Source organism: Vicia villosa, linkage group LG5, assembly GCF_029867415.1.
Source record: "Vicia villosa cultivar HV-30 ecotype Madison, WI linkage group LG5, Vvil1.0, whole genome shotgun sequence".
Classification (NCBI taxonomy): domain Eukaryota; kingdom Viridiplantae; phylum Streptophyta; class Magnoliopsida; order Fabales; family Fabaceae; genus Vicia; species Vicia villosa.
In genome coordinates this window covers 109,783,960-109,807,532 of record NC_081184.1, presented here as the reverse complement: position 1 = coordinate 109,807,532, position 23,573 = coordinate 109,783,960, and the positions used below count along the sequence as shown (strand labels likewise).

The 23,573-nt window shown below is 37.5% G+C and overlaps 2 protein-coding genes across 2 annotated transcripts; both read right to left on the bottom strand.

Annotated features, from left to right (window-relative positions):
• Positions 1-1,683: 1,683 nt before the first annotated feature.
• Positions 1,684-2,130, bottom strand: LOC131605153 (uncharacterized). The gene has a single exon (XM_058877543.1). It carries the CDS (start codon positions 2,128-2,130, stop codon positions 1,684-1,686), a length of 447 nt encoding a protein of 148 aa, XP_058733526.1.
• A 3,216-nt stretch (positions 2,131-5,346) lies between these two features.
• On the bottom strand, positions 5,347-7,914 carry LOC131607025 (putative E3 ubiquitin-protein ligase XBAT31). Its single transcript, XM_058879087.1, has 8 exons — positions 7,469-7,914; positions 7,326-7,385; positions 7,123-7,194; positions 6,879-7,000; positions 6,654-6,794; positions 6,453-6,560; positions 6,117-6,372; positions 5,347-5,977 (listed from the first exon to the last, which is right to left on the bottom strand). Exons 1-8 carry the CDS (start codon positions 7,646-7,648, stop codon positions 5,570-5,572), a joined length of 1,347 nt encoding a protein of 448 aa, XP_058735070.1. The 5' UTR covers positions 7,649-7,914; the 3' UTR covers positions 5,347-5,569.
• Positions 7,915-23,573: the final 15,659 nt, after the last annotated feature.

Genomic DNA, 23,573 nt, shown 5'->3' with positions numbered 1-23,573 from the left:
ATTACTAATTTGTTAGCGTTAAATATAAGGAAATTTCATCAAAATTATTTTTGCATTAATTACTTGAGAGATAGGTTAATTAAAAGTAAATAAATTGTTAATTTTTTTATGTAAATTTTTTTAAAAGTTAAATATATTTAACTATTGTTCTTAGTCAAAGTTGTCTTTTTTTTTCTTTCTCATTATTCTTTACTGGGGAGATTAACAACTGTTATTACTAGGTGGAATCCAAATCCCAAAAACTCTCATTTAGGAACAAAACTATTCTCACTCACATACATTCACATACTTGTGATTTTTTATGTCCTTACTCTTGAAAAATGAAAAATAAAAGTAGATCATGCAGATGAGTTGAATTATTTATCGTACCTTGCACGTTCCCATTCTGATTCATCTCAATCGAAAACCACTTTGTTTTGGATCCAAATGGGAAAGCTACCAAAATTTCTTATTACTTAAGCTTGTTTTTTATGTGCCCAGGTCCCATGTGCTCATGAATTAGAACCCATTCTTTAATATTTTTTAAAATATTCTTTTCTTGAAAAAATTAATTTTTAAGATATTCTCTTGTACAATTTAAAAAGGAAATGCTATATCTAGATCAGAGTGTATCATTTTTTGTTTAAATTACATTTTTCAAAAAAAAAGTCAGTAACAAAAGTTATAATAAATTTTGACAATAGTACCATACAAAACTACTATGCAGTGCGTTAAATATAATACAACACTCAAGTACATTATGCTTATTTGTTCTAAAATAATATTTTCATAAACAAAATTATTAACATAAATATAATTGATAGTTTACTAATTTCTTTTACCGGGCTGAGTCGCATGTTGCTTACTAATCGGTGCTAAGAATAAGTTACATAGTACTTATACACTTCAATTCAACGAAACATCTCTAAAAAATATATAGTTTTTCCTAACCGCATTGATATGGATTTGAGGCGGACGTAACACTGATTATTAAATTCATGCAAATTAGTTATAAATTTAGAGAAAATTTCAATTCATCCCTTAAATCTCTTATCCACCTGACAAAATTTTAATTATGCCTTCTGCTTCTGTAGATGCATATCTGGAAGTACTTTTTTTTTCAAAAATTTGTTTCTTTCCGTAAGTGCATCTACGAAACGTGTTAAAACAGAGTATTCCGTAAATGCACCTACGGAATAGTCTGCTATATTTTCAAATGACATACATTTCACTCCAAAATTCAATTTTTATAACAACAATAGAAACCCCAATTACAATGAATTAAAGTAATGCAATTTAAAGGCAATAGTAAATAGTACACCAAAAAAATACATTGTATAAATCGTCGGCCAATAATGTCGAATACATATATCAAAACCTCATACATAAATGAAATCAAAATACATATATCAAATAAATCACCAGCATCACTACTGTGTGTCGGACATCATCTTGCGCCTCTCCCCTGCCTCTGACTCCGCTTCCCCCTCCGCGTCCACCGCGTCGTGTGCTAGCTAGTACTCTACCTCTACCGTCGAGTGCCTCACCTGTTCTGGCACAGTTTCTAAGGTACAAAAATGCCTCATCTGTCACCCTAATGATACCCTCCACTAGAAGCCTACCATCAGACCCCTCGGAGAATAAACCATCGGCAATGCCTTCACGCGCCATGTCAGCTATCTTAGGATATCGAGGAAGAACATCCTAAGTGTAGTCCATCTGAGCCTGATGAGTACGCAAAATCTCCTCGTAGGCTGGTCTGGGCGGTAATCCAGGTGCGATGGGAAGTATGTATGGGTGTGACACTCTGTAGTACCACGTGATGTACCTGTCAATGCAGCTCCAGTCTACCTCTAATCTGGTCTCCCGAGCCTCGTCAGGAACCATGTGGTGCTCCCAGTCTGCAAAGACCTCATCTAGCTGCCAACGGGTCATGGTGATAGGAGCGGAGTCAGAAGGATGACGGGGTATCGTCTGCTGGAAGCCAAACTGACGCATGACGCGCTCCGAAAGATAACGAACAATAATGGTCGAATTGACAACCAACCATCCAGAATATAGGGCGATGTCATCCCACAGAGCCATCTCACGGTGATCATCATAGAAGTCATATGGAATGTCCTCAACGGCCTTGCAGTCCAGACAGTGCATGTAAGGAACCGGCACCTGGTTCCCTCTGAGTGGGCGAAGACTCTAGCATGCGGCATGGCCTCAGTGTAACCCGACACCTCTCACTAGCCAATAATGTTAGGGAAGTATTGTAGTATCCAACCCTGGAAAAAACACGGTGATCAAACATACTATCACAAATATATATTAGACTTTGAGAAAATGTAGAAGGATATAAGATTGTTACGACTAAGAGAATACTACTGCTAGCCACAGTCATTTCCTTTCACATGCATCCCTCTCCGAGTCTGTGGTAGGTATACGCCAGTGTAGCCTCTCCCCAGTTGTACTCATGGACATGTGCGATATCTGATAAGTACGTAATGTAAACGACATATGTGTACGTCGAGCTCGTGTCCACAAAGAGCTGAGTTCCTATCAAATATTATAAGTAACATCTCAACACCCGCTCTTTGTGTATATCTGCCTCTACCTCGTCACTAGCAGCCTGATGTGCCGCAAGAAGCTCCGCATCATATATCTGCTGCAAGGTGTGAAACCTCATGTGCGACCCGCGGGTAGTGGTGGAAATAGGCTAGGCTAGGCTTTTGAAGGTCTGAGTCTGGCTTACGATAAACTTAAAAGGCCTAAGTATGGCCTATGGCCTATCATAGGCTCAGTTTTTTGGCATGGCCTTTTTAAAAGCCTTAATTAATCCATATTAATTAAGAAGTCTTATAGGTCGGCCTATATATGCATATATAAGGCGGCCTATTTAGCCTTTGTTCTAATATATATGCAAGCCTCTTTAGTCTTTTTTCTAATATATATATATATATATATATATATATATATATATATATATATATATATATGGTTCAACCTATTTAGCATGTCTCTAATATATATGAAAATATAAGTCGGCCTATAAGGCTTCATAGGCTGTTTTAATAGTCTAAGTCTGGCCTATTTAATAAAATAGACTTTTAAAAAAGCTTAAGCCTGGCCTCTTTATTAAATAGGCCTGGCTCGGCCTAAACTTAAGTAGGCTAGGCTATAGGCCCCTGTAGGCCGGTTTAACCTATTCCCACCCCTACCTGCAGGTCCTCTCCACCTCCTCAAGCGCATCATCAGGATCAGCCCCCGGCTCCTCAATCAATATTTCCATCGTTTCCTCCTTCGTCAGCCTAAGGAGGGTACCAATGATATGTAGATGCAGGAGGCATGCAATGTTGTCCAGAGTGATGGTAATGTCACGGTGAGGAAGATGAAAAGACGAGATATCTGGATGCCATCTCTCTGCAAATGCCATCACTATCCCATTTGGATCGTTTGGAAGCCTACGGTGCAGAGGTCCCTCAGCCCATAAGCTGCGAGTGCATCCCGGAATCACGGCTCGTCATGCTGCGCGAGAGCGGAAATCTTCCGGCCGTGGTTGTAGAACCTCTGGGGATCCCTATCTTGAAATTTTCCAAAAAAAACATTGTTATTAATAAGCAAAGTAAAAAAAACTGAAGAAAAAATTCAATAAGTAATAACCAAAGAAAATTTACCTCCCCGTCCCTGATATGTCTAGCGGAATGATCTGCATACCCTGTCAACAGAGACGCATCTATAGGACTCTCGGGTACTAGACATGCTCCGGCACCGGATCATCCTCGTGAAACTCAACAGATGGCACCGAAGATCCTGCATCGGCCGTCACTGGCACAGGCACAGGAGTCGAAGAACTGCTCCGTCGACGTCTGCGGGCGGAGGGAATCTGTGAGGAATCCTGAGCATCATCCCGAGACCTCTATGATATAGTAGTATATGGAGAAGGCCTGTCAACTAGAATGGATAGGGAAGGCCCCTCGATTGGAACAGATGGAGAAGGCCTGGTTTAAATGGGTGTAGCAAGTACATCAGCCGAAACGGCAGCTCCATCAGGCACCTCTGATACTACATGCATCCGTTCACGCTGCACAGATGCATGTTGTGCAGTCCTTCCATGTAAAAGTCTGTCTGGATGATCGACTATAATGTCTGCATTGTAATTTAATAAAATCGAGTTAGTTACTAGGTAATTATAACAAGAAAGAGAAAGAAAAAATATCAGAATCTTTCGTAGATGTTGTAGGATCAAGCGCTTACCACTGCGTTAAAAGTAATTGCTGTTAGTGAGGGCGCAATTTTATTTCCTTATAGTTTGAGCCCTCGGGGGTTGCACCCAAAGCGAGGTTTGTAAGCTCTCTCCAGGCGCCATGGGTTTGGATGTTAAGCCCATTCGAATCCCTAAGGGTGACGCTGAATTTATTTATCCAATAGATACATCTACGGAAGTACCTTACATTTCAAAAAATGGGTTTCTTCCATAGTTGCATCTACAGAAAGACCCAACGTTCCATTCTTCCGTAGATGGACCTACGGAAGATTCTAAAACCTCCAAAACACAACAATGGCGTCTGGTCACTGTTGCAGAGGGTTAAAAACGCCTTTTTAATGGATTGACCGTCCATTTTACACATGAAAAAGTACATACATTATCTCTAAACCATATTTCTTACACTACTCAATCACTTCTACACCTAAAAATCGAATTCAATCTCTATTACAAAAACTGTAAAATAACTCAAAATGTCGAAAACTTACCGATTAAATGGAGTTTGGAACTTGTTGGAATGTGTTGGTAGTTGATTTTGACGTTATCGCCCGAACTCAAGAGGAAGAAAACAACTTCGGTGGAAGTTTGATTTTTAAGTTTGAGAGTTTTGAAATGAGAAAGTGAATAATAGGGAGAGGAGAAGTCTGGTACAAATATAACATCAAATGCTTCCATAGATGCATCTACGGAAGCTTCTGTATGTACATCTACGGAACCAAACAACGTTAAACAAAAAAAAGTATTTCCGGAGGTATATCTACGAAAACATAAGGACATAACTGCATGGTGTGTGAGATATCCAAAGGGTGTGGTAAGATATTTTCCAAATTTAAATGTCACTAACCTATGATACATTATACAAGTGCCCATAATAATGTGTCATTTTCTTTATGAAATTATTACAACAGACACAAGACTTTAAATCCAGTCACTAGTCATTATTCATAGATTTTGTAACAATGATACTAATGCTGATTTGTCAACTAGTTATCCGTAGCATAGTGAGGCCCCAGTGACACTGACATATAAACTTGTCCTGATTCTGTTATATTAATCGTAAGTTTCCTTCAGTACAGGTAGGTAGTGCAGAAATTATTATATCGATGTAGACATAATCACATGAATCCAATAATAGAACCTTGCTTTTCTCCTTTCATATTTTATTGCTCATTTTCTTGTTACATTCAGAAGCAAATACTTTATGGTCTTTCTTAGACCTCAAATAATGAGAAATAAGATTTTTCTCAATTTTAATGACATTACAATTTACAACATGTCATGATTCATATATGATATAACCTCTTTGCTTACTTCTCAAAATCAGCAGCAGCAGGACCATCATTGTGGCTTATCATCAACCCACTCGTTATCGGAAGCAATCATACCGGAACCACGGCCGTTCATTTTTCCGAATGAGTTTACATTGGACATTCCCTTGAAACTGCTGCTACAGCCTTCGTTCATGTTTCGATATTTTCGTGACTTGCTTGGCTTGAAACAAGTGGTATCGGGTGTACCGTCTAGGTCGATGTCTTGGTGAGTTTCTATCTTGATCACCATCAGTTTAGATATGGCGCTTCGACAGAACGGACAGACGGGCGGGGTTGGTTGAGAGGTCGATGTGTTCGGCTTGTTGTGACAACAGAGTGTTAGTGTGCATTGTGCACACATTTGGTGGCCACAGTCTTGGACTTCAATTGTACACACTTGCTCAAAGCAGATGCAACATAGTTCCGTCTCACTAACCTGAAAATTTCATCAGATCCCGCGATAAGTATATACCGAGTATGTTAAGGCATCACTACAACTACGAGACAGCGCGCTCATTGATGAGCAATGTAGTAAACTGAAATAGTTGGTACGAACTCGAATGGTGTCGAATTACCTCAGAGATATTATCGTCAATCTGATCAGGGTGTGATGGAGACGGAAGGGAGTACGGACTTCCTTTCAATATGTTTTTCTCCCTTTCTCTGTTTGCGTCCATCAAGGCCTGCTCTAATAGAGCTTTAGCCTCCTGATTAAGCTCGCTGATAATTTTCAATGACGACGGCCAGACAAGAGGCTGAGCAGACGAAAGATTTAGCAATGCTGCACATGCTCCATGTTTGTACTTCAGAGCAACCACATACGGTATACGCCTGCATAATCACAACAATGTTACTCGAGATAACGCGGTTCAGGAACGAGCTACAAAAACTTCGACGAAAATGAAAAATACCCAGATGCATCGCGTTGAAGACGATCTGCACCCCATGCTAATAGTTCGCGGATGCAATCCAAAGATCCTCCTTTAGCTGCTAGATGAAGAGGAGTGCTCCCGGGACATCTGCAAATACCAAAACATATTAATCCCGAAAACAATATGAACACACCAAATCAAAGCTCGTCATTCATCATCACATCTTCCATAGATCATTACCCATATCTGCTAGTCGAAGCAGAAACAAGAGCTCCACTACACAACAAAGCATGCACACATTCAGACCGTCTTTGACGAGCTGCTAAATGCAACGGTGTAGCACCCCTACCGTCTCTAATATTCACAAACCGCGAAAACCCCCTACAACAATCAATAAAACTCTTATTTCTGTATAATATTTCAAATTAAGAAAGCAATCAATTCCAAAAACAGAAAAGAACTAACCAAGAAGCAGCGACCGGACTAGTTTGAGCAGCAGAAAGTATTGCTTTAAGGCAAGAAGAATGACCATAGTAAGCAGCATAGTGCAAACAAGTTCTTCCATGACACACATCAAACATTAAAACCTGATCATTTTTCATAATCACTTATTTTAATAAAATAGCTTTTTCTTTTCTTTTTTTTAAAAGAAAAAGTCATGAAATTGAAATGAAACATGGAGGGAAAATGAAATCTAACACTAACATACATTAGCACCAGCTTCAAGTAGCTTTTCCACACAATCAATTTTTCCATGCATCGCTGCCAACATAAGCGGGGTCTGAACCATTTCAAAAAGCAATTAAAAATAAGCTAAAAACACAAAAAGATTCCCCTTTTCACTCACATTCAATTCATCAATTAATGCCACCAAAACCAAACTCAAAACCAAATCACATTCCAAAAACCAACCTGCTTTTGCCTATTCAACACATCTGGATTTGCAGATCCATCCAAAAGCCTAGACAAAACCTGCAAATCACCCACAAAAATTCAAAAACAAAAACACAATCTTTCCAACAACCCAATTGATAAAAAACATCAAAAAAACCAACCTGGATCTGACCATTAGCAGCAGCAATATGAAGAGGGGAATGGTGGTCATAAACAGTAGTACGATGAATAAGAGAAGGATGCTTCTGCAACAAAGTAACAACAGTTTGAAGATGACCATGTTGGACAGCACGAAAGAGTCCATGTTCATGACTCCCTCTGCAACTAAGACCTTGACCCATTCTTCTCTCCTTGTTCTACTTCTACTTTCTGCGCCACGTTTTCAATTCAAAGTTTCCTCATTTATCATTGAGTTGGAAACTTTAGAGAGAGAGAAAAGGAGAGACATGGTTACATAGGTAGCTGAATGTGTCAGTGATGAGAAGTTATTCAGAGAAAGTTGGGTATGGTATGGCATGGCATCAATCAGATTCTTGTATAGGGTAGGCTCTATTAGCCTCAAAAAACAAACTCTAGTATTTCAACATCTACCTTTGGTGCAAACAAATTTACTATGGTAACAAAATGTCCAATGTAGTACTAGCTTATAGGACAAGATTTATGTAGGTCACAAATTTGTTCTTTTGGACACAAATCTTCATACTAGACATCATATTTTTATACGTATATTGGTATGTATAGACACTGTTTGCTTATTTAAAGTAAATTTTACAGCTTTTCTATTTGTTTTAGATTTGCTCATATATTTACTTTTATTTTCTAGGTGTATATATATAAAATGATATGATTTAAAAATAATTATATTTGTGATTTTATTATGAGTTGGCCATAGTTAAATTTTTTTTTAAATATTACCCGTAAAATTCAACTGAGTCTCCAACTGAATTTATGATCCTATCATTTTAAACACTCTCCCAAATGTTTGTAAGTCTTCAGTAATAAAAATGTGATAAATTTGACGAAAGAAAATCACAATCGTGTCTCTCAAAGACTGGAAAGACAAGCTTTGATTAAGTTGTTTTTTAATCAGCAAAACATTCACTCCAAGCCCATGTCATTGGGAGTTTTTAAATACATCTACAACACATATGATTCAATCCAAATAATACCACCCAAAATCTAGATATCCAATTCAATCCCAATAATATGATTTGTTCCAATAACATCGGAAAAAATCTGGAAAATAAATCAAGCACAAAATTTGATAAAGTATTCTTTCCAAAATAAATCAAGCAGATTATAAAACTAAATAATTTACGATCCTGATATGATTTCTTCCCAAAAGATTGTGCATAATTTAGAATCAAAACGAAATTTTCTAAAAATAACGCATCAGTGGATAACAGGGTCAAGATGTCTTAACAACTTAAATGACATCTTTCTTACTCCCTCAGTTCCATTTTTAATTATCATTTTTTTACTTTTTGCACATACTAAAAAATCTAATCATTGTTGTTATTTTTCAAACTAATGAAGTTTCAAGAAAACGAAATAAAGGGGAGTTTGAATTGGATTTCCAAATTTTAATCTTTTCGACCACCCAAAGATCAAGCAATACTCATAACAAAGTAAATAACAATAAGAAAAGATACAAGTAATTTTATCTTGGTTCACCGTTAGTAAGGTTAGTCCAGTCCACCCACCAGAGTGATTTTGTCTTATCAACAATAATTTGATCCAATAATCAATTTCATGATTACAACCACAATGAATACCCATAAATGTCTTCTCGAGGATCCTGACTAAACCTTTACTCCCTCAAGGAAATGCAACTCAAAAACAATCTGTCAATGACATCTCAAGCATTCTAACTAACCTTAGTCACTCAAGAAAATCCTCAATAACACCTGTTATTGACTTCTCAAGGATACTGACCAAAACCTGATCCATCAAGGAAATTAACCAACTGGTTAAATACAAAGATTGTGTATATACATAATTGCTTATACAGAAAGCAGATTACACGAATTTAAGCTTAAAGACGACATTTAAAAAGATATAGAAAAGGAAACTTTAAGTGTTTATGTCTTGTTGTTCTTGACGATCTTCTTAAAACTTATTATTTTCTTCTTTCTGAATCTTCTTTTTTGCTTCCATTTGCAATGTGTTAGTTCTTTTGCTCTAAGTAGATCTTTAATGTTACTATCCTCTGGTCTTCTAACAACTCTTTCATTCTCTTATGAAGTTTTACACATGTTTCTTTTCTTCTGAATGTGTCTTCTTCTTCTTAGAGACTTCTTTTAACAGCTTCTTTTTTTATTGTGTCTCACTCTCTAGTACGTATATATTTTTACATTGTTGCACACACTCACAGTTTTCAATCTTCCAATTTCTCTTTAAGTAGATAAAGAAAATAGATATGTTGGAGAAAAGAGAGATTGAGTATCCACGAGACAAATAGTTGTTGGAGACGTTAGACAGAAAATAATAGAGTGGCTGAAGTAGAGCTAGGATGAGACATGAGAATAGTAACAATATAGTGACCAATCCTTTATTGATTTGTAGTGAGTTGATAGGATGTTGTACTGTAGTCACATGATGTACTTTAAAAATATTTCCATACTTCTTCCCATTACAACTAACATCACGAGTCAGAGGCTTCTGAAAGAGTTTGGTGGAACTTTATTAGAGGTCAGATGTACTCTTCATACTTAACTTGATTAGAGTTTGGTGAAACTTGATTAGAGGAGTTATATTATAGATCTACTCATGATGTAGCTAAAAATTGTAGGTGTTAGATATAGTCATTATATTCATGTACTAAATAAGTCATAGCATTCTATGCAAATCTATTCATGATATAATATTAGCGACTTTTTAATCTTAATGTTTGTTTTAGATTTGTAACCTAAAACTTGTTTTCATGGTGTGACCTGACATTGAAGGGTGTTTTTCATTACTAGATCCAAAATAATCATTTATTGAGTACTAATCTTAGACATATTGTAGTAGGATCAGTGTGGAGTCTCACTACTCTACGATTGTTGGAACTTAATGCTTATGTTAGTTAATAGTAATGTATATCATTATATTGCGTAATCCACTGATCTCACAATATGGAGACCGAAAGGAAATATGAATGAGGATAATAAGTGTTAGTATTATATATTGAGTAGAGGATCATATTACTGACCTATAGATGTGCATGATAAATACATAATGATGAAATCTACCCCCTACAAGCATTCTTACCGTTAACATTGAAATCTCCAACTTTACTTTTTGTAATTTATTTTCTATCATTTACTTTTCCGCATCTCAACAAACAAAAAACCCTTGTCTTATTTAAAATAATAAATCACTGCTAATTTATCTTTAAAACCAATAGTTTATATGGATATGATAATTGTAAAACTTACTTTTGCTGCTAACGCAACAACACTCTCGTGAGCTAAGGTCTTCAGGGAGGGAAGAAGATTAAGAATCACTAGTCTTCCACAACCCAAATAGTCATTTATGATATTAGGAGAGAAAAAAAACTAGTGACCCCTAACATGAACCTTTCAATAATATATAGTTTTAGCATTGTTGAAGTCACTTGGAAGAATTACAATAAAATCCTTCACAAGCTTAGGATAGTAAGGTCCAATATTAATCATGTTCTTTAACAACTAAAAATCATTAAGGGGTTCCATTATCTCACAAAAATTTTAAGCATTAGAAGAAAGTCCTCTTTCGAGAGATAGTACTCAATGATAGACAAACTTTTATTTGGTAACATTTTCCTCAAATTGAAAGGATTCATTATCAACAGGAACAGGGGGAATGTGCTTAGGGAGCTTCTTCCCACCAATTGTAATTTACATAACTTTAGCATGTTGTTGGCTGGGGATTTCGTTCGGAAAGAATATCCTTTGAAGAGTTACAAATCGAAGGAAGATGGTTACTGATGACCATTTCTGAGTTTAAAAATGGCTACTGACGTCCATGTTTCGAGGATGTTGGTTTGAGTTGGAATAAAGATGGTTAGACTTGGAGCTAATTCGAAGAAGAATATCTTTAAAAGACTTAAACGTTTTTGCGAAATACGTAAAGTACTGAGGCTAAACGTGTCTTCGTGGCATTCTCGATTCTGGTTGCGTTGCTACGTGTCGAAAGAAGATTCAGGCGGGATGATTTGAATTTCTAAGTAGTTTGTGTAACCGCACAAAGACAGATGGCATCCCAGGGTTTTCTTGTGGGCAACGTGGCGTTAGATTAGCATAGGACCGTTAGGGTCGAAATTAGTATAAATAAGGGTCTTAATGTTAGGATTCCGTGTGTTTATTTTGTACAAATCACTCAAGTATCAAGTGTTTAGAGAACGAGTTCGCTGAGAAATGTACGTATGACACCAACATCAATTTAAATACATTTGTGTTTTCCTTTATTCAAGTATCTTTTCATTATTACTGCTTCCATTTACTTCCTGTTATTTATCTTCTTGCATTTCTTTCGTTACGTCTAAACTTTCATTTCGAGGCATTTTACATTACTGCATGTTATATTTCTGCACTTTACTTTTTTATGCAATTTACATGCTTTTATTTATGTTTCTTTAAAAGTTGTATTAACTCGTATGACCAGTATTGTTTCAAGTGAACATTCATAAGATCGAATCACAAAACAAGTTTTTCTCGAAGTCAGAACAGACAAACATGAATCGAATCCTTTCAAAAGACATTTGTTTGACAATGTCCTAGGATCAATCTAGTCGATCCTACGAGTAACCAAAGTATATTTTATAGTTTGGTGGACAAGCGATTGTTTACCGGAAATCACCATAAACAAATTAGCAAGCCCAGTGGGACAGTGTCAAACAGATTGTTATTAATTGATTGTTTTGTTTTGTCTAGAAAATATCAAGACCTTGTATGAACCTTAGGAACGGTAAATTAACCAACAGTGCACAACCGATTCCTAAACGAAGGTACAACAAGAAAATGGTCAATGCGGCCAGTGGAGGGGGAAATCAAGATCCCCCACAAGGGTCAGGAACAGTAGCGACAAATTCTACGCTGTCGCGGGGAAAAATCGTTGTCTTTTTTCGGGATGAGACACCTGATGCCTTCTTTGGGCTCGAGTGCTCAAAAAATGATTTTTCTTTTGTTTCGACCAAACTTTTTATTATTTCCAAAGTAGGAAAAGGAAAAAAGCTGCAATAACCTAAAAAGTGGGGGGAGAGATCTTGGGTAAGAGGGTTGGTTATACGAAGGGAAGGTATTAGCACCCAACGTATCTATAGTATTCTATAGGTTTCTTTGCTTTGTTTTTCATTCCATGTTATTGAGAGGTTTTGTTGTGAAATAGGTGGGACCTAAGGTGTTTGTTTGATTATGCTCGCAAAGATCATCGCGATCCTCTGCATACATATCCCCTAGAGGGAATCAGAGCATCTGTAGCTCGGGGTCTACGGGTTCTAAGGTTTGAATGGTTTTTTTTGTTTTATTTTGCTCGCCAAGGATCGACCTTGTGCCTACGTATTCTCAAAGGGATGTTGAGAAAGTCAGAGCAATCGTAGTTCCCACTTATGCTAGTGGAAGCAAAGGAAAATAGACAAATGTCATCTAAATGTTCGATGTATCTAATCTATATCATCACATACATCTGTTTGATTTTTGTTTGAAAATCTTTTCATTATAAGCCCTGGGCCATGCCACTTATGGCGCTTAGAATGATAAAGATGTTTTTGTTGTTTAACCAGCCTTGTGGCAAAAACTTTCAATGAAGTCAGCCTTGTGACAAAAAGTTTTGATTAATCAGCCAGCCTCGTGGCAAAAGTTTCAATGAAGTCAGCCTGGTGACAAAAACTTTGATTAATCAGCCAGTATGGTGGCAAAACGGTTTGATTGATTAGCCAGCCTTGTGGCAAAAAAGTTTGATTGATTAGCCAGCCTTGTGGCAAAAAAGTTTGATAAATTTGATTGATTGATTGTTTGTGATGACATAGAAGAGATACTCCTATCATAGAGATGATAAATGTCTAATCTCCTAGGGTATTTGATTTGGATATTGGGGATGCTTATAAGAAGCCCGTGGGTCCTTGTACGAAGCCCAAGAGGAGGCTATCCGAGGGTCCTTGCATTGTAAGCCCAAGAGGAGGCTATGGGAGGGACAATCCAGGGTCCTTGCATTGTAAGCCCAAGAGGAGGCTATGGGAGGGTCACTCGTTTGTACAAAGCCCAAGGGGAGGCATGGTATAGTTGGTCTGAGCTCTTAGAGCGATTTCACCGGGAAACCATACTCTATGTCCTAACCTAAACTAGTGGAGATTCTTTGCACGAAGCCCAATAGGAGGCTATGGGGAACCTAGTGTTGTACTAAGTTGAACAAGCACACATATCACACGTATGAACAAACATGAACAAGTATGAACAAACATGAACAGGTATGAACAATTATATATATGACAAAGTGTGTGTACATAATGGAGTTTATGAAGGAAATATACCTGTAAGCATGATCCATTTGTATATACGGGGGCTCGGGACTCATACTCGGGGAGAGGCCCGCTTGAGTTTATTCAAAGCTATGTAAACAGGTTTTTACAAGGGCTTGGGACTTATACCTACATGGAGGCCCATGGTATTTTTGGGAAGATTTAAAGAAACCTTCATTTTTGGTTTGTTATTCAAAGTTAAAAAATCAAATTGATCGAGATATGTACAAAACGGTGTGTGTACAATGAAATACCTAATTTCATGTACTGGAATGGGTATGTACAAAAGGGGCTTGGGACTTATACCTACGTGGAGGCCCGTGTTTTATTTACAAAACATGGTTGACTGTTTTATTTACAGGACGCGAGGTTTCGCTTTTGTAAAACTGTTTGAAAGTTTTTGTTATTTTGAAAAAGTTTTATTGTTTAAAAAACTGTACAAAAAGAAAAGAAATGGGACTTACACTCTCTAATATTCGAGAGGCCCCACTTCGTTTTGAAAATCAATTGATCAATTAAAAGATTTAATTAATAGTTTCAAAAAGAAATGGTTTATCGTTTTTGAAAAGAAATGCGATCGCTTGTTTTAAAACGATTTGAATATGAAAGAAATCAACTTAATTAAGTTTAAAACAAGTTTTAATGCTTAATTAAGACCTAAGTGATTAGGGTTTGATCACAAAAGTATTTACAAGTGATTAGGTTTGAAAATTAAATGAAAAACAAATATTTAAAGTATTTAAAAACACTTAAAAATGTATCATTTTAAACCTAATTAAAAACACATTAAATAAATATTTTTTTTGTGATTTTTTTTGATATTGTCAAAATATGTATATCAAATAAGAGGTGTGTAAAAAATGAAGAGAAAATAAATTAATTTGATGGGTTAAATTAATTGGTGAAGTTGTGAAGAAAATAGAGAAAAATAGTGATAAAAAAAAGGTTTGGTCTCACAAGGGTTTGAACCCACGACCTGGAGGTTACCAACCAAAACACTTGCCAACTGAGCTGCGCGCGCAGCTTGTAAGTAACACACTTCCATTTAATTATATTTTAAAACGAACCATTTGAATTTCTGAACAAAAAATGGCGCCAAGAACACATCCCTAACTTGATTTTGAATTTTCTGAAAACTGAGTTGTTTTGATCAATCAAAGGGTCTATCTCACTCGGTTTTTCACGAGGAACATGATGGTGCCCTCATAATTCATTTATTTTCACTCTAAGGGGGTCAATTTTTGCATGAACATGAAGAACCCTAATTCTGAGTTTCAATCTGAAATCGTGTGTGTGCATGATAAGTTGCAATTGATTGAGGGTTAATGATCCATACATATGCAGAAACATGATGGTAAACCAGTTTTTCATTTATGATGCATGTATGATAGAGTTTGAAGTTCAAGAGAGCTTACCTTCTAAAACGGCCACCTGAGAATTGAATTTTGCAATAGGGGTGTTACAGAAGTTGTTTGATGATCTGGATAGCTTCAATGGACCTTATGGAAGGTGTCTGGATGCTTGGAGTGAATTGAAAACCTCTGGAGCAGTTGGTGGTACCCGATCTGCAGTAGGAGCAAGTGAGAATCGAGCTTGATGATTCTGATGTTTCAGGTTGATGATGAGTGTTTGGATAGTTCATATGAAGTATATGGATGGTGTTTGAAGTGTTAGTTTGGACAGAAATGACCTGGAATTGATTTTGGCATGATAAGGCTTAGGTTATGCATATTTGGAGGTGAGATGATGATTCTGAGTTTTGGGTGTTTTTGGGGTGTATGGATGGATCAGACAACTTCCAAATGATGTTTATGGGTTGTGGGAAGCATCATTTTGCTCAGAACTTGCAAGGGATGGAACTTGCACTTTCTCCTCTTTGAAACTCATGAAACTTGCAATTCAAGAAAGAAGAGAGAAAACCTATGATTGTGAGGTTTTGGTGTGCATTGAAGAGTGGAAATGACCTCTATTTATAGGCCATGAGTTCTGAATGCAGAGCCTTGCAACTTGCTTCTAAGTTTGATGATTTGGCTTAAGGGATAGAAAGGAATCTTTTACATTAACGCAAAATGGTTAAAGTGACCAAACCATGGTTAAAACTCAAGCTTCTTATCCTCTTCCATTCTGATCTCAAATCAGAAAAATATCTCCAATTATTGCCTCTATGCATCGTTACTTGGTCCATTTGGCAATTTGGTTCATAACTTTGGCAAAATGACTTGAAATTTCAAGTGAAAAGTTCACTAATGGCAAAATTCAAAACCATAGCTACACTCCATATTTTTTCATGCTCTTGGACATTTTGGAAAGCTCATATTACACACTTCAAAACCCTAGTTGAAAGTTTCTTCAAGATCTTTAAGGAAGTGGGTGAAAAAGATCCATGAACTTTGAAGAAAATGAGATTTCAAGTGAAGTTTTCATAAAGTACCAACTTTGAAGCACCATATCTCTTAAATGGTTGATCTTATGGAAAAAATTTATATGTGTCAAAGTTGTTTATTGGATCAAAATCTACAACTTTCATGTTGGAAGTTTTTTTCAGTTTGTAGGTGAAATTTTGAGAAATTCCCTTCCAAAGTTTGGAAAAAACCATTGAAAAACACTTAGAAATTTTTCTAAGTATGAAAAGTCAAACTTTTGACTTTTGATTCTTGATTGATTTTATTGATTTTCCTTGATCAAATGACTTCTCATATCATATATTGATGATTTAAAACTTCAAAAGTCATGGTTGACCAAAATTCCCCAAAAGTCAATGGTGATCTTGTACAATGGACTTTTTCAGACGAATCGCGTTTCTGGAGATTTCAAATGAAACAGGCTATCCTCATCAAATGAATGGTATGAATGGATCATATTGAGGTATTAGAGGATATTGAATCATAGTTTGAGTTATGACACCATGTCCTGATTAAAAAGGCAATTGTTCAGTGAATTAGGTCAAAAACCCTAATTGTCGACCAGATGAAATTGATGACTGTAGGTCTTGAATTGAGATACAATTTCCATTGTATATTGTCATAGGGATTATTTGAAGATGATTGAAACCTTTGATTGACTTCCTGGGGATTTTTAGGGTTTCCCAAATGTGATCCCTGATTTCAGTCCCTGATAGTTCAAAAACCCTGATCTGAGGATTTGTCTGATCAATCTTTGTATAGAAGATGTTCTGAGCCAATGGATTAGGTCAAAATGATGTACTTGGGGTCTTGAGGTCATGTCCCAAGTCATTAGGTCAAATCCTGAGCAAAAGTCAAGAGCATGCTGTCTTCAGTCAAAACCCTAATTTGGTTGATTCAAAGTCTTTGAGCTTGTTGAAATGAATCTCTGAGGACCAAATGTTGATTGTTGATGAAGATAGTTCTTTTGAGATGAAGGGAGAACAAAACCCTAATTGACTGTTACTTGTACTGATGAGTGATTTCCTGATTAAATCCTGCTGAGTCACAAGTAACAAACACAAGCTATGCAATTTGTTAGAGATGCAAATGATGCATATGCTATGATATGAGGTGGTATCTTAGGTCAAAAATTGGGGTATGACATACGCACGTTTCGACTTCTACTCAAGAGGCGCAGGCTATACCAGTTTCGACAGGATCTGAACCCATAGGTAGTTCCCAGGCGATACCCGAAAATACTACAGGGACAACAGGGATTGTACCAGTTTCGAGTTCGACCACCGCGCCTCCATTCATTAGCGCAAGCGAGATACCACCTTTCTCGACAAACGCTGCAAGTCAGTTATTTTCCCCAGGACCATCATCGACTTTCGAAGGTTGGAGACCCAACAATCCATATGGAATGCCATATTCATATATGACAGGAATACGAGGATCAGAGCCTACATACACTACAACTAACCCGACGGAATTTTCGCCGAATGTCAGTTCGATAGGTCGAAGCGCACAGAATACTGGCTTCTCTGCCCAAATACCCCCTTTTACCACAAATAGTCAAGCAGCATTTCGACAGGAAATGGATGCAAGTAACCATGATATGTTAGGAACTCTTGCCAAAGAATTGGGCTCCATCTTGAATCCGTTAGCAACAAACATTGCTAGGACTAACCAGGATAATGTGGAAACTTTCCAAAAAATATCATCTCAAATAAATCGAATGGCAGATTTTTTAGGAGTTCCACAAAATAGACGAAGGAACAACCAATCAACTTATCAGGAAGGGGAACCCATTCTAGAACAAGTTCGAGCCACAACACCACCATCTAGACCAACACCAGTCGAGCAAAACCAAGTGATAGACTTAGAAACTCGAAGGCAAACAACTAACGTTGGCCAACAAGCAGTTGCCCAACAACAGCCTAATCTGGTGGTAGTAAGAAGAAACGAACATCCTGACGAAGTGGTCCATAGGGTTAGGAGAGACAATTTGGCAATAGAGAACAATCTCACTGCCATGATAGAGATAATAATGGCTAACAATGGCCTTAATACCGGGCTTCGACGCCCAAATTATACATCCCCAATAGCAGAATATATCATGCAAACGGAATTGCCAAGGGGTACCAAAGTACCAAAATTTACTAAATTTTCAGGGGACACCAACGAGTCTACCGTGGAGCACATAGCCAGATATCTGACGGAAGCAGGGGATCTAGCAGGGAACGAAGATTTAAGGATTAAATACTTCCCTAGTTCGCTAACAAAAAATGCTTTTGTTTGGTTCACTACGTTGTCCCCAAATTCCGTAGATGCATGGGCACACTTGGAGAGATTATTCCATGAACAATTTTACATGGGTCAAACCAAGATAAGTCTGAAAGAATTGGCTAGCATCAAGAGGAAGTTTACAGAATCTATAGATGATTACTTAAACAGGTTCCGTTTGTTGAAATCAAGATGCTTCACGACTGTCCCAGAGCACGAATTAGTTGAAATGGCTGCAGGTGGCCTAGATTATTCAATTCGAAAGAAACTGGATACTCAATACCTAAGAGATATGGCCCAATTGGCAGACAGGGTTCGACAATTTGAACGATTAAAAGCAGAAAAGGCCAGAGCAAGTAAAAGTTATAAGAAGGAGAGAGTAGCATACGTCGAAGCAGACGACGTTGATGGCGAACCTTTCAAAGATTCATACAGTATGGAAGAGATCGAAATAGATCTTGCTGAGTTAAAAGAGGCACCACCTTATTCTTGCAAATTGCTTACCCCTTCTAATGGAAAAAATCCAATAGAGAATGATAAAAGCGATAGATTTTCTAAGAAAACTTATACATTTGATGTCACTAAATGTGACGAAATATTTGATTTATTAGTAAAAGATGGCCAGATGATAGTACCTCCCAATTCAAAAGTTCCTCCGTTAGAACAACGGAAGAAGCGAGGTTTTTGCAAATATCACAGTTTTTTAGGCCATAAAACTTCACAATGTTTTCTTTTCAGGGATTTAATTCAGAATGCTATCAATGATGGACGTCTGAAATTTGCTGACAAAACCAAGAACCATATGAAGGTTGACACAGGTCCTTTGAGTGTGGCTGACACTAACTTGTGTGAACCACTTGACGTCAACATGGTGGAAGTATCTGAAATTGATGCTGCTGAATCAGAGATAAATTCAGGTGGAAAGCAGGCTACTGAAAGCCTAAATTCGAATTCGATCTTCAATACTGATGTTGAAGAATCCTTTGATGCTGAGATGACTGAAGATCTGAAAGGAAAAACAAGTGAGGCCACTGAAGACCTCACAGTGAAGCTTCAGCAGATATGAATTTCCGAGGCTCCTCGGCAGTTGTTAACATGGTCAATGTTAGACGGCCTTTATCTGAAATAGAAGAACTAGAAAATTGGCTGATAAGGGAGAAAGGAAATATTGAAATCCCACCAAGAGGGAACAGTCTGAAGGATTATCTCTGGGATTGTCATGTGAAAAATGGTGGAAAAATGCTGATGTGCCCAAGATGTTCAGTTATGCTAAATCGAAGGGTTCAAGCCAATTTCGAGAGGGCCCTGCGAGAAAGAATGGAGCAGCCTTGGAGAGGAGGAAACTTATTACTGAAGGTGTACCCTAGGGCTGAAGAAAGCTTGGTGGGTTTCTTGGTCAGATGTCACAACGATAACTCTGAGATTGCATTGTGCCCTAGGTGTGGAGCAGTTTATAATGAATTACTAGCAAGATCATTCGAAAGGGTGTATCTCTACATGGGTCGGGAAACTCAAGGACTTCGTCCCAACTTGTATGGGTTCGATATCAGGACCCCATCAAGGAGGCCTGACAGCCCACACCCTAGATCTCGAAGGGTCACATTCAAAGTTCCTACCGACAGACCCAGGGATAGATGGATGCAAGCTGGTGCCAGAACCAACAAATGGCGAAGTTGGGACCAAGGAGGAAGAACTGCACTGGCATATATGAAGCAATTCTAGACTTCCAATCGAGAGATGTACAGGTTGGAGAACTACAAAGGCAAAAATCCTATGTCCAGATCACAATGGAGAAGGCACCAGAGGATGAAGAAAGCCCAAAGGGAATACAAACCAAGGGAGACTAGAGAATCAAGTAGCAATCAAATCCCAATGCAGGGGGCAAGGACAAATAAACCTCCAGTGGAGCGTAAGCTGTTCGATTCTGAAAAATGAGAAAGAAGAAGAAAAAATGCATTCCAGCCCTTGGAAGGAAGACGATAAGATGACAAACGATTTCAACTCAGACGGAGTATCGTCGATAAACCTAAATTGCAATGTTGTGTCAGTACTCCCTCATGAGTTTAACCAAGAAACAAAAGTTGAGGATTGTGAGGAAGCTGATGAGGAAGAGATGGCAAGACACAGACCTATGTGTTATTATGTGCTGAACAATGGGGCAGTCGAAGAGCAGAACGCTTTCTTCAAAAGGCCTGATGAAGGTATGAGGAATCATTTGAAACCACTTTACATAAGAGCCAAGATTGAGAATGTTGGCATTAACAAAGTCTTAGTAGATGGGGGAGCAGCAGTGAACCTAATGCCCCAATACATGTTGAAGAGAATTGGTATGTTCGATACTGATATAAGACCACATAACATGGTTCTGTCCAACTATGAAGGCAAGATAGGGCAAACTTTAGGAGTAATTCAAGTGAATTTAACTGTGGGTTCCGTCACCAGGCCAACGATGTTCATGGTGATACCAGCAAAGGCTAATTACAATCTTTTGCTTGGAAGAGAGTGGATCCATGGAGTGGCGGCTGTGCCTTCGACGATGCATCAAAGACTAACCATTTGGAGAGAAGATGGCATAGTATAGAACATCGAAGGAGATCAAAGTTACTACATGGCTGAAGTCAATCAGGTCAATAAAACTAGTTTCGACAGGAATTTGGCGAACATAGGACCTTGCCATGCTGCTGAAGATATATACACTTCAAACAGAAATGCTTTATACTATTTGTCTTTACATCCTAATGGATTCCAATGGAATAGAGAGATAATGGACGGTCCAGAAGATACCTCACCGGTGGAGCATTCACCAACAATACGGCCAACAGGCTGGGATGACGACGTTGGTCATGTCTGAAGTGTAACACCCCACTTTCCCATTTTATAAAAATACGGTAAAATAATAAAAATTTATCAGAGTTCACAAACAAAAGTGGAATGTCACGTCATTTCAAGCCAAACAGAATATGAAGTCTCAATTACTTCATCTATTCATTTCTCATTAATCAATAAAAACAGCGGAAATATTATTTTATTTGAAAATAATCACGGCACAATTGCCAACTTATTCCAAAACTCCCACAAGATCGTGGTCCTCAAATATTTGAATAAAAAACAGATACGTAACAAAATTCAATTAAAAATAACAAATAAAATAATCCCCAAAAACATCCCACGTTACGTATCAGAGCGACTCGAACTAACAACACGGAAGACTTCCATAATGCAATCCTTGACTTCCACTGCTATTCTTGAGTACCTGCCCATTTCCCATGGTGGGGGAAATATCAGCAGAAAGGGTGAGTACTCACATACCATTACAAAAGATATAGGAACAGATATAATAACATAATTCACAGGTCGTGGTTCATGTTCACATAACATCATACTGCATATACAAACTTCATTTATTCAAACATTCATCACAGTATAAATTAACGCATCACTCACAATATCATAAACAAGTCATCACAGATCCATTCATTGATGCAATTCCACAATGCACATATAACGACACACATGTCCCTCCCAATCACAACTCAACAAACATATAATAATAATAATAATAATGACAATGCAATGTGACTCAATGACTTGACACAATGCATGTGGTACCAAAACATCGTGGTTCATGACCACAGTTCCCGTCGGAACTCTCGACCCCTTTTTCATGGTCCAGTGTGACCCCTATTTCATGATCACACCCACGACCCCTGTTTCATGGTCAAGTACGATCTCTATTTCATGACCGCACCAATTCATGGTTCATACAATCGAACCCGATTCCTAAAAGAATCCGGATAATTCGCATACACTCCACTGAGCAACGAATTATCTCCACCACAACTCCACAATTGAGTCCGGGCCTACTAGGAATCTACCATAGATTTTCACCTAGTAGTCTCAATGCTATGTTATGCAATGCACAATCAACACAATATGCATAATCACAAATAACAACATGCATATCACACGATCCCCTTGATCACACGTAAGCCACACACTAACCGTAATTCACAAAGAATTACCACAACACAATATGCACATTCATAATAGATAATATGCATATCACACGATCCTCCTGATCACACGTAAGCCACACGCTTACCGTAATTCACAAAGAATTACCACAACACAATATGCACATTCATAATAGATAATATGCATTCAACAACAACAACATACAACAACTACCAATTCATATGACTATCATACAATCACTACATCATACCACAACTGTCCAACACATCATATATACATGTCAAAACCTGCAGCAATCACAAGCCACAGCTACAACACACATTCGCACAACCAAACTCAACATTTCATAGTTCAACACATCGTAACATATACGGAATCACATATAACTCATCGAATTATTAAAATTCTGGTATTGAAAATAATTTTAACAGAAAGTACACGAAACCAGCTTTCCAACGATTCGAACGGCGCGTGAGTCGGATACACGGAACAAAAGTTATGATTTTTCAAAGTATTTCAACAAACCCGATACCGACATTTTACATTGACACCTTAAAAGCACATTAGAACTTATTTAAATTTAATTCTAGGACTTGAAACCATTTTTACAAGAAAGTACACTGTATTAGGTTTCTCCAGGTTCGAACGGTGAGTCAAACGGACACCCGAAACTCAAGTTATGAATTTTTGAAGTTTTATAAAAATCCTGCATTTTTCCTGCGAACAGCTCTCGGGTTCCCACTCAAATCCTCTCAAAATCTCATCTAAACATCACTATAATACAAATTAAATACATAGCAACCTATATCTATCATGTATGAACAATTAGGAACCTTAAAATATGATTTCTAGCACAAAAGTTTTGATCCAAATCCAAACCCTAACATTTCAATTCTAGCAATTTCAAGAACAAAATCCCTTTTCAAAATTGTTCGTAACTTCATTCCGACTCTGACACGCGAACACGCAACAACAACACATTTACATCATACACTTCATAATCATACAATCTCATAACAACAATTGCAACCAATTATCATTCCAACAACAATCATCATAACAACACAGAATTCATAAATCAAAAATCAACAATCATCAAAATTATCTCATAACAACTGTCATACCCCAAAATTTGCCCGATCA

Bases quoted from the DNA above. Each gene is read 5' to 3' on its own strand.
- LOC131605153 (XM_058877543.1), bottom strand. From the start codon at position 2,130: ATGCACTGTCTGGACTGCAAGGCCGTTGAGGACATTCCATATGACTTC.
- LOC131607025 (XM_058879087.1), bottom strand. From the start codon at position 7,648: ATGGGTCAAGGTCTTAGTTGCAGAGGGAGTCATGAACATGGACTCTTT. The intron at 6,795-6,878 runs GTTAGTTCTTTT...TGATTGTTGTAG, and splicing joins AGTCCGGTCGCTGCTTCTTG to GGGGTTTTCGCGGTTTGTGA. The intron at 5,978-6,116 runs GTAATTCGACAC...TGAAATTTTCAG, and splicing joins TTGACGATAATATCTCTGAG to GTTAGTGAGACGGAACTATG.